General features: G+C 29.8%; 1 protein-coding gene across 31 annotated transcripts in view; it reads right to left on the minus strand.

Annotated features, from left to right (window-relative positions):
- The window catches only part of syd (JNK-interacting protein syd), a 36,615-nt gene that overhangs the window by 13,684 nt on the left and 10,304 nt on the right, over positions 1 to 12,627 (minus strand). For 14 of the 31 annotated variants that reach the window (XR_011779222.1, XR_011779230.1, XR_011779225.1 and 11 more), the window contains 4 exons: positions 8,486 to 8,600; positions 8,281 to 8,415; positions 6,873 to 7,259; positions 787 to 1,051 (listed from right to left, as the gene is read on the minus strand). Coding sequence is in view for 8 of the 31 variants with exons in the window: in XM_071887053.1 (XP_071743154.1) it covers positions 787 to 1,051; positions 6,873 to 7,259; positions 8,281 to 8,415; positions 8,486 to 8,600 (902 nt within the window). In the remaining 23 variants the exon portion in view is untranslated. Of the gene's footprint in view, positions 1 to 786; positions 1,052 to 6,872; positions 7,260 to 8,280; positions 8,416 to 8,485; positions 8,601 to 11,696; positions 11,805 to 12,627 lie in introns of all 31 variants that reach the window. The other 17 variants (XR_011779224.1, XR_011779216.1, XR_011779217.1 and 14 more) reach the window with 2 other exon arrangements.

Consider the following 12,627-nt stretch of genomic DNA (forward strand, 5'->3'; position numbering starts at 1 on the left):
GGCGTAGGAAATGTTTTCATATTGGGGACTGTACATTTTCATTGTAAAATAACTTAAATCCCATCAAATCATTTGATAATTCTCTTAAGAATTGAACTGTTGTTCTAAATTACAAGTCAATGAAAAGTTTGTGTAATTTGTAAAAAAACGAAAAATAATTTGGAGCGACGTAGCTCAACGGACAACAGGCTAGGGAAAAAGTATTATTTTGAGCTCAATGTGCGTAGGATCATATTTCATTTGTTCTTAGAGAAGGAAATATAAACAGAATGTACTCAAATATTGACTTCAAAGACAATTCCTAGGTCAGATGGAGTAAATGTAATACTTTAATGTTTACTCATACTTAATCAATGCAACTCCATCTGATCAATTAAAGGAACATTATCAGGGACGTCTGTAGGGAGAGGGCTGGAAGAGCTGTAGCCTCCCCCCTAAAATAATAATAATAATATTCTTTTAAAAAAATTCCAAAAAAAATAATTTTCTATAAATAGCTATGGATTTTTAAAATTATTAGTGAACAGCTGTGGATTTTTGATTATTTTTTTATCCAAAAAAATTTAATATTTGAAATTTAATTTTTGAATTTTTTTCGTGAATGGCTATGGACCAAGCCCTCCCTAAAATATATTCCTGCGGACGCCCCTGATTATATATATATATATATATATTTGTGGGGGTTGAAACATATTCCGATCCTCGCACTTTTAGTACTTGAGGGTCCGAGACCCGTGGTTCCTGCGCCCCTGATGTATGACTTGATCAAGGAGACAACGGCATTACCTTCATTCCCGGCTCTTTCTTCATGAGAGGTTGACAATATACGGGAACAGGGACTGGAATACCATTATTAGTAGAAGAATGAGACGGAGCTTTCCCTCCAGGTGAACTTGAGTTCCCTCCATCAACGGATGATCCATTTAAAGGTCCCTCTGGATTAACAGGTAGGCTCCACCCATAGGCCTGTATTCGACCATCATCCTTTTTGACGTGAGCACGAACTTGCTTATACTGCTCCTTTCGTTCAAAGTTTCTTCTTGCATTTGTTCTTCAGATTGGGGCAATTGAAGGAGATGGAATGGGTTAGTATGAAAAATATAGATAATAATGGATATTCCAAATGAGTAGTACTCTCATTAAAAATTAAAAAAACTAATTTATTATTAAGTGTAGTCAAACTAACCTCTCAATTAGAGCAAAATAGAAGATAATACGGCCCAGAACAAGCAAACAAAAAATGTAGTAATTATGGAAAATTCATAAGGGAAGGTTTTAGGGAGGATGTCTAAGCGGCAAGTGCCCTAGACCTTCTCTTGATTGGAGGCCCGCTCTAAGTCATGGATTAGATTTTTTTTTAAAGGAACAACTTTACTTTTAAAGATAGCTCATTTTACGAACGGAAATAAAAATATTTTTCTAAAAAACCTCATTCAATGAAATATGCACAAAATTTATTTGAAAAAGGATCATTAAAATAAAGAAGAATTGACCTAGTTTAAAAAAAAAAGCTCGAGAGATATTTTTTTTATGAACATGAGAAAATAAGCCTTGCATTGACTTTTTTTAAAAGGTAAAAAATATAATCCAATTTTAAAAATGAAAGGAAGACATTACGCTAAAACCGGCCCATATATTAAGTAATTAATTATATAATTTTTGTTAGTTCTAAGCCTTGTCATGTCTAAAATGCTCTAAAAAGTATTATGATGAAACCTGTAAAAACATATTTTTTATAGGTAAAATAAAGCAATTTTATTCAAAGAAAAAGCATGTCATTGTAATCTTTGAATAACTCTAAAGTGCCTCAAAATTTGAAAAAAAAAAAATATTATATCCCTCGTGGTTTAGTTTGTCATTTGAAACCATTTCCTTCTGCAATTTCATGTCCTCGTAGAATCCCAAATCACCTACTCCCGTTATTCACACACAATCATGAAAGCTATGGATACGTATTTAAGAAAATTACCTGTGAGTGTTTAGGAACAATTATCGTCTTCAAATCTACAGAATGTGTTGTAGATAGGCAATTGAAGGTAAATGTAAATATTAATATGCTTACATTTTTTTTTATTATAGGTCTGGTGTTCAAGTTTAATCAGTACATAATATTCATATGATTTTTGAAAAAATGAAAATATAATTTTGAAAGTAAGAAAATCCATTTTTTATTTAAATAAACGTCAGCAAGAACTGTCAGAAATGGATATCTTCTTCTTTTTTTTTTTTTAAAAGTAACTGACGAACCAAAATCTCAATAATAATTTATAATTTCAAATATCAGAAAATACTGACATTGTGGACGTTGTAGAGTTAGGTAAATTATGTTACTTATACATATATATATATATATATATAGAGCAGTACCGTAATCAGGGTTTGTTATTTGTGGGGCCTGGATGGAGTAACTGGGGATTACTCACAATTAATATATCCATAAATACTAATACCAAACAATTATTTAGGATCCAGAACAGTGGCACTGGGACCATAGGGGATAAAGGAGCACTGATCTACCCCCACTTTTGAAGATTTAAGATTTTTTGTAGTTATCGCAATAAAAAAATTTCATCTTCCTCAAAAAATAATTTATGTCAATTTTTGGAAAGGAAAATAAATTATAATTTGTATTTTATAAATAAATAAAAAGGGTTATTCGCTCAAGTAGATTCATTCTAAAATTCTTAAAAGTTTTTTTGTTTTTTCTAAATAAAAGTTATTTTTCGATTTACATTTGACATATATATAGGAAAAAAAAATTCTTAAAAAAGCCCCCCCAACACCCCCAAATAAAAGAAAAATATTGAAACTCCCCTTGATTACATCAGTATTATATAATTTATTCCCTTTACTTTCAAATACATTTCGGCGCCAGTTGCGCAGGTCCCCCAGTGATTAAGGCACTGTATATTAGGCAAAAAGTGTTAAATATTATTTTGTTACAGTATTTGTTAAATATGTATAATTACAATGAATAAGAGTAAATTAATGAGTTAAAACATCACAAAAAGTGACTTGTTACACTACTTTTGCTCTGGGTTCACGATATTATGTATGCCCACCCATGGAATTCTAGATACATGGAAGTCTATCGACGTCATCTTTTTTCACTTGAGTCAAAAATCTTTTATATATATATATATAAATACACTTACGGTGCATCTAAAAATTGTATTTAAATACATTTTTCGCTGATAATTCTTTGTAAATAAACACATCCAAGAATATCCGTGGTAAGTTTTTTATTTAAAAATTATCTTTAAAAAAAAATTTGTTATTGAAAAAATGTAAGAGTCCTAACTTTGGAGAAATTTGTAGTTTGACGTATGTAAAAATGTTGATTTTTTTTTTTAATTTCGAAAAAAAAAAGAAGTTATATTTGGAATTTAATTTTTGAAAGCTACGGATATTTGAATTTTTTTTTTAAATTTGAATTTTTGGAATTTTCTTGAAAAAATTCCAAAATCAACCCCCCAAAAAAAAAAAAAATAAAAAAAAAAATATATATATATATATATAATTCTGCACACGTCCCTGACTAAATATGCAGGCCCTATTTTACTCAGTATTCTCATTTGGGAAAAGGAAAAATTAGACTTTATTCCAGGTATTTAGAGTTCCATCTCATTATTGAAAGAGCAAGTTTTGAAGAAATCATTTAAATATTATCTATATATAATATATCAAAAAGATGTTTATTCATAGTATGACAATCATGGTATATAAATAAAGGTATATAAATGTATTAAATAATATAAAGCTATAAAAATATAAATAAATTTATTTATGAATGTAGAAAAATTGATGTGAATCAGAGTTGCCAACGACCGACCCTCCTTCCCTCCCCAACCCATCCCTCATGAGCAAATAAGTAAGCTAATGACATAATGGTCAACAAAGCGGTAGTAATTATTAAATAGTGTAATAGTGCGTCCGCAGAATTATTTTTTTTTTTTTAGGGCTGGTTTGTGGAATTTTTTTAAATTAAATTTTTAGGAAAAAATTTCAAAAATCCAGAGTTGTTCATAAAAAATGATTTTGTTTCTAAAATTAAATTTCAAATATAACATTTTTCGGAGAAAAATTTCAAAAATCTATAATTATTCAGAGAAAATTATTTTTTTTGGAAAAAAATTCATAGTTATTCAGACAATTAATTTTTTTGGAAAAAAATTCATAGTTATTCAGACAATTAATTTTTTGTAAAAAAATTCATAGTGATTCACAAAAAATTAAATTTTTTGGAGAAAAATTTCAAAAATCCAGTTATTAAATTTTTTGGAAAAAAATGAAAAATTTAATTAAATTTCAAATATTAATTTTTTTGAAAAACAAATTATAATTTAAAATTTTGTAGAAAGAACCAAATATTCCTCCCCCTGCGGACGCCCCTGGTTGACTATATATTTATTGTCTTTCTTGCTTATTAACAATCAATTACTAAAGAAGTAACCCATTTTTGGTTAATTTAAGGTACATTTCTGTGAAGCTTTAAAAATATGGTTTTTTTAAAGGGTATGGACGGAAAGTTCTATTAAATATATTTAGGTACAATTAATTGATGCAATATACATGTTGCGGGAGTTTTTCTCCACTCTTTCTAATCAACCATTTATAATGAATTATAATATTTATCCAAAATCTCTCTACTGATAGTATATGGAAGAAAAAAAGATTATTATATACATTATACAGTCAAATCCGGATAAGAGACAAATTCGCTTCTAAGCGAATTTTTTTCACAAGATATACTTTGCATATAAGCAAAATTATTTCTTAAAAAAATTGGGACAAGTGCAATTTTTGGACGTCATTTTTACATCCATTTCTTTTCTTTTCTTATTTCATTTGTCTATTTGTAGTGTTGGACCGGTCTAAAAGTACTGAAGTCCTGGGACAAGTCCTTATTGGTCTTTTATAGCAACTACAACAGCTGAAATGACGTATTTACTAATTATGTTCTTTCAGGTATTCAGCATAACCTCTTTCAAAGAGACATGATACCTAAAGAAAGTTTAAAGTAGAAGGTGTGTAGCTAGAACGAATTATACTCAAATATGATAGGTTCTAACTATCGTTCATTCTTTTCTTCGTTTCTAAATTCTTTAATCCATGCTATGACTGACGAAAAATAAGAAAATAACTAGGACCGATGCAACACCAATTATATGTATTGAGGGAAGAATATTTCTTCAATTTAAAGATGGGCATGCCAATCCCATCTTTAAAGAAATTGAAAATACTAATAATAATCAATCTTTCTTAGCAAAAAACAGAGAAAAACAAATGATTATATTATTAAATAGATATATTTTGAAATTAATCACATATTCAATATGTCAAAAAAATATACTAAAGTCATGAAACAAAAATCGGATTTTTTTCCCTCTTCACTTCGACTAAGAGCTACTTACTACTCGGTTTTTCTTACCAGATTTGACTGTTTTTCTGAAACATGGACTCGTTTAAGCCCAGATCTGAAATTCTCGAAAATCACATACATACTCCGCAATTTATTGCATGAATTTGACCAAGAAGTATGCTCTGGTTTTACTAGAAAAGATGAGTTCTTTCCTTGCAACCTTAAAAAAAGGAGATCATTTTGATAAATCGATATTGCATCAATTCATGTCTAAAATTTAACTTAGTTATTAATTTAAAGCAAAACTAACTATTAATAGTACTTTCCGTGGAGCCTGCACAATGAGTTCTATTACATTCATATTTCCTTGCAGTATAGTCCTACACCATCCTTCATACCCCTTAAACGCAGTGAAATGTGTATAAGAAAACTCTTGCACTTAACAGACTCTTTCTTTTCTTAAACGAAATAATAGTAATATCAAAATACGCACGTAGTTTGTGCTCTTATACAAAATAATATCCTTATTCTAATAACTTTGGACGACATTCTTTGGTAAGAAAAAAAACAAAACAACAACAACATGTATGCAATAATTATGTATAAGTTCATAATTAAATTAGCAATTTTCCTTAAAATAAAAAAGTTTAAAAAAAATGATACTAGACGACAAACAGAAATTGCTTCTACGACCATTCTAAACAAATATAATAGTGTATATATAATATCACATAGAATGGAGAGAGGGATAGAGGAGTCATCCTTCCTTAGAAATCCTCTAAGAAATGAGCAGAACAATCCTCAATAATATCCTCAACATTTAATTTGGAAGCGCTTTTATAGCGAACACTGTTCATCATGGAACCCATTCCCCTTTTAGAAGAGGAGGACGACTCAGGTACTTTTCCAAATCTAGAAAACTCATCAAACCAACAAATTTTTAAAGCTTCAACCCCAGGAGGAGAACTCCTTGATTTGAAAGGCCCCTCTATAAAGACGTTTGTGTCAAACACTAAATTCGTTTGGGAGGAATCGTTGTTAGTAAGAGGAGGAAGAGGAGGAGAAGGAGATGTAGTGATGGTAGGAGAAGTAGAATTGGTGATAGTGGTTGTAGTAGAAGCTGAGCCTGACTCAGTGCTGGATGAACTACTAATGCTACTGAAGGAAGGTAAGCTAAATTTAGTAGAGAATAAAGTGTGCTGAAAATTCCACCTCCTTCAAAATGACCAATATTATTTAGGGTAGTAGTTTATCAAAGGGAAAAAAATGAATACTTTAGATTAGGATATTTATGGAGGAGACATTATGCAATAAATGATGTTATATTAATCATTCCAAAAAACGCCACCAATTTGTGTAACATGAGTACATAGCAGCGCAGCATACATGTACTCGTATAATCAATCAATATTATTATTAAAAATCATTATTAGATGACGAAATACTTAATATATTACTACTTAGTACTTAGAAAGTAAATGAAAAAGTTTAGTACGTTAAAATAACTTACAATGACTCTCCATCAAAAAGCTCATTATTCCTTGCCGACGAGAAGCCTTTTCGCTCTCCTTTGGATGATGAAACACTCCCTCCTTCATTACTATACTTCATGTTCACATATGGAATAAGAGGCTTATTATTCCCTCCATTCTCAAAGTTCCGATCATTTGCACTAAACAAATTCCCAAAGAACTTCCATATCCCTAAACGTCCCGTCTTTTTATCAATTGGATTTTCAATACGGTTTGCTCTCATTATCTCTGTCCATCGGACAGCATCTTGTAATTCCATGAACTTCTCCTTATACTGATTCCTCTCCATGAGAACTCGAGCCATTTCTACCCGTGTAAATCTCTTGCGTTGAGCCATGGGTACGTCCTCATCATCTGCCTCATTTCTGTAAATGGTGAATAATGTAGAGAGGGGTACATATTTTAATCACAACATAAGGTGTGCCCGTTTAGGGGGAACAGTGGAGCAAGTGCCTTAATTAGGAATTTGATAATTAAAAACGTGATCTAAATAAATTTATAAAAAATACTGTATTTATAAAATATAAAACCCCATTTAAGCACAGCATTGTAACTTACATAATATGTTGATCATTCAAAATCCCCACCCCCCTCATAAAATAAATATCATCTCGATTGTTTCAATAAAGGGGGATCGCATTTTGTCTTTAATCACGATAAAACCCACCCAGCTTAAGTCCAGTGCATCAACTACCTTGTACAAATAAAGGCAAATGCAATTTTAATAACCGACATAATATTTATTTCGGAAAATTTTGATTGACTTTACATATTTCACATGAGACCCTGAATTTATTTTTTTTAAATAAGAAACAAGATTTTTTTCTTTTTTAAATGTCCTTGTCTAAAAATAAACCAAATAAAATAACTAAATGTATTTTATACAACCAAATAACGTCATTCAAATTTTCCAAAATAATATTACCTCAACAATAAATAAAAAAGGACCCTTGCGTTTTGTCTTTGCTCAAAGTCTAACCGCCCTTGCTTAGGTCCTGCACTTTAAAGTACAAAAATAGGGTACCCTCCGATATTATTTCCCTTCAGAAAACAAGATTCGAAATTTCTATTCTTACAAACAAAATTTCAAATTAAATAAACATTTTATAAAAAGAAAGAAAAGTGAGCAAAATGCCTCAGGCCCTGCTCTTGACTGGGAGCTCGTGCAGGATATAATTTTTGAAAATTGACATTTATACATAGAGAGTACATTTTTAAAATAAAGGCATAAAAATAAAAGAGGACTAACCTTTGCTGAAGAAAATGTCAAAAATTGTTTTTCTAAAAAGTTAAATTTTGAAAGAAAAAACCCCCGCATATTTATCTTTTCCCCAGGCTGGGTCCCATATATAGTAAAAAATTCCTGTCTAATTCTCAGTCACTTACTTATTGCCCTTACTCTTTGCCTGAACGTCCTCTTTGAGTTTTTTAACTTCCTCTTCCAATTCACCAATGCGAGTCTGGCATCTTGAGCGAACCTTTTGAAGAGATTTAATTTCCTCTCTCAGGATTTCATGTTCACTAAAATATACAAAAAAACAATTATTATTAACTACTATTAATGACTAATGAGGATTTTTTTTTAATTTACCCTGTTAATTCATCAACTTTGGCAATGAGATCATCTTTCACAATATTTAAAGCGTTTTTGGTTGCCAATAGTTCATTATTTTCGGAAATGAGATTCTCAACCTCCTTTCCCATGCCTAAGGATATTCCACATTGAGAGAGATTTATAGAAGAAAAAAATGATTTGTTAGTAATCAAATTCATGGATGACTAATTAATTATGATATCATCATTTGCATATTTTTGTTGAACAACACTAAGCTGACCCAAATAAACCAAAGAAAAAAAAAAGTTTTCTTTGATTCCAAACCCGTTAGCTCTACAACAGTGCACAAATTGATTCACAAGACCTCAATTACTGTAACAATTATAATGATTAATAAATGATTAACCGATTTTATAATCAGCCTATACGTTTTTAAATTTAATTATGACACACTTTAGATTAGTGAAATATATCTTATTACTAGATACTTGATAGTAACGACTTAATATTGTAAAAAGACTCATATTTTATTCAATATGAAGCCTCAATAACACACCTTAATCTACCTCGAAATGACGAACAGACCTGAATAAAAATATAGCATGGCTCAAGTTTTATCTATTTCCAATCCACTCAAATTTAGTTCAAATCTAGCACAAGCCTCTAGCCTCAATATACGCACATATGCTGTAATTTAGGGGTTGAGGTCAGGCGAGGGTGGAGGTAAAAAAATGCTCAGGAGCCGCCACGGTTTCTCTATCCCTGCTCTAAAGGAATAGTTTAAAAAAAGTGTGTCATGATTAAATTTACACTCAGTATGTATGTAAAGACCAAATGATCAACTGATATTGTAGGCATTTTCTATTGGACTCACTCCATCACCATAACTGCTCCAATACCTACATATCAGACGTAATATATTATCAAAGTGGTATTAAGGATTATTAATGAATTAAAAGACGTGATTATAATATATAATAATGAATAATTGACCGCCCATTGATAAAGCAAATCATAATAAAATATATGTAAATAACTATAAAAACCCAACAGCCAAAAAACTTTACTTTTTTAGATACATATTATGAAAGAATGCATTTTTAAAACCAGAAAAGCAACGACAAATAAAGAAAGGACGATATTTGTAAATAGAAAATATATGTATAATGTAGGTACTAAGTATGAACTACATAAAAGCAGAGCCCTTTGTCAAGGATTAATACCCATGCAATACATAATATGTTGTAAGTAAATGTGCACTCTGAAAAGTATGGAAACAGGAGGGGATTACTTTAAGTTCGCCAATTTTATATACATATGTTGTATCAACAGTAGTGCGTTATATATTATTATGTACAATGCACATTAGGGTGACGACTAATGTATTATTTTTGTAAAATCCTGCATAATTAAGGAACATTAATGAGAAACTTCATAATATTAATTTCAGCTATGCAATTTTTTTACATAACATCTCTCTTCTGTTATGATTATAAAAACTTAAAAAAAAAAGTTGTTAGGAGGAAAATTTGAATGTATTTATTTTTTTTGAGTTTCAGTCTGGAAATCCTATGATTTTAATTAATTCAGTCCAACCGGTCTCGTAGTAAAAATCGGTCTTGATCCGACTCTGTCATTTTTTTAGTACATACAATTTATGGGAAATGAAATTTCATCTAGAAATTTAATTTTGTTCTGATCGAAATATCCAGGGCAGTCCGGAGGGGGTGGCTGGAGGGTTTGTATTTCCCGTAATAATAAATTAAGGAATTTTTCCTTTTTACTAGAAAAAATTTAATATTTGAATTTTTTTTTCAAATAATTTAACATTTGAAATTAAATTTCATTTTTAAAATTTTTTCCAAAAAAAATTAATTTTTGTGAACAGCTGAGGATTTTCAAAAAAAAATTTATTTTTCCAATTTTTCTCCATAAAAATTGAATTTAGTTTATAGATTTTTTCCAAAAAAAATCCATTAACCAAGCAAACGCCCTGATATCGGTATAGAAAAACTATTAAGACTAGACCGATAAAAAAAGATCGGTCTCAGATCGAGTCTCATCTCATGTTTCATATCAGACCGTAGGCCGAAATATAGTGTGCTAATTTTTTTGGTCTCAATCTACGGCAATTTGACGTCATCAACAATTCATCAATAGCATCCGTTCAGACCGAATTTTAAACGAGACTGATCTAGAGCGAAAAGACCGATCCAGACCGAAATTCAATAATGGAGCAAATTAGTTCGGTCCACTAAAAATCATAACAGTAACAAACCGGTTTAGGATTTTCAGACCGAATCCCAACACTAATTACAATACATGTTATGCGGTGCATTAACAACAAAAAAAGGTATTTTAATTGATATGATTTTTGACACAGTAACGCTGATAGTATACAATTTTCATGGAACCCCATGTTTATTAGTGTTGGTTTTACGTCTAGGAATGTTATAATTATTATAAGACCGAAGAAATTTGGTCGGGACTGATCTCATAGTAAAATTTAGTCTACTCAAAAAACTCGGACCAATATAAAATGATCTTTTTGGAAGATAAATTAGATAAAAAAATGAAAAAAATTACCTTTTTTTAAATAGTATTTTTTTTCTATTTTCGGTTCACAGTTACAAACCGAGATCTGGACCAAAATATTGGACCAGATCAGTCTACACGTCGTTATCTTTTCTTTAAAGTTGAATCATTTAAACATGTTTCAAAATGAGTTGGTAGCAATTAGCCACCAACTATGGAACTATTATTGAATAATTGTGGGGATTTGTTCACAGCTTCACAAGAGCTAATTATAATTCAACCAATCAACGTTCAGAACACTAATAAGGAGAAAATAAGCATAAAATGGACAGCTATCAGCAAAATACACTGTCAATTTTATGTAAGTGAGGACAATCTGTGTCTAGAAACAATCGCTCAACACCGACCCGGAAAAAAAAATCGAACTCGGACCTTGTTTCAACACAACTGTTTATATCACAAATGTATCTTCTATTATACTTAAAAATTTTGAGCGTAACTTTAAAAAAAAAAATTTGTATACCCTACTGTACATTGCTATAATAAGACTTGTGCCTGTGCTAAGTGCATTGTTTTGCTCCTCTTTAAGTGCAATTCATGGTTAGTAAAATATGCATAAATACAGTATGTATGTATAATGTAATTAAATTTCGCGATGTATTTTTTGATTTCTTAGGAAAAAAGCAAAAAAAAAATTTGAATTCCTCATTACTTTGTAGGGTTTTTATAATTCTACAATGTTGAATGCCATCGGGTTCGTGTGCTAGTAGGCAGTAGTGGAAGTAGAGATTTTGTTGCTTACCAAAGTAATTATCGTTGACTAAATGGCCCATTTTTAAAGATATTACGATTAAATAATAATTATTTTTTTAAGAAGGCAATGAATTAGTTATTTAAATCCGTCCAAATGGAAGATGCAGCATAAATAAAAAAGAAATTGAAAAAAAGGCGTTAATTAACATGACATTTTTGATTTTCTTTTTTACATGATAAATTATAATAATAAAGTAAGATAATTAAATAATAATAGGTAATAATAAGTAAGAAAGAAAGAAGAAAAGGTTTTGTAAACTTATGGTATGTCTTTAAGTACGTAAATGGCCGGGTTTAACGTGAATGTGGCATCTTTTTTCAAAACTTGGTTTTTTTTTAATTAATTTAAAATATTTTTTTAGATAATAGTTTTACTCAATTTTTTAGTATAAAAAATAAAAAGCCCTTTTTATAAAAATAAATTTTTTATAAATATGAATTTATCAAACGGCCTTTTTTTCATCAATATTAATTTATCAAATGCCCATATTTATTCATATTAATTTCTCAAATGACCTTTTTTACAACTATTTATCTATAAACGGCCTCTATTATTGATATTAATCGAAGAACGTCCTTTTTATATTTTTTTAATTTCCCAAATAACTTATATAAATATATTAATTTCTCAAAAAGCCTTTTTAAACATTTTTTAATTTCCCAAATGCCCTTTAAAAAATTTATTTAACAACAAACATAGACGCAGGTTGTTTGAATAATTTGCAACAAACTTAATTAAAAATCCATCTCAAACTCCACCTATGCGTGGAATCATTTTTGCACCCACCTTAATAAATTTGATGTATAAAAATGTAATCAAATGACTTTTT

The sequence above is a fragment of the Lepeophtheirus salmonis genome, chromosome 3 (assembly GCF_016086655.4).
Source record: "Lepeophtheirus salmonis chromosome 3, UVic_Lsal_1.4, whole genome shotgun sequence".
Lineage (NCBI taxonomy): Eukaryota > Metazoa > Arthropoda > Copepoda > Siphonostomatoida > Caligidae > Lepeophtheirus > Lepeophtheirus salmonis.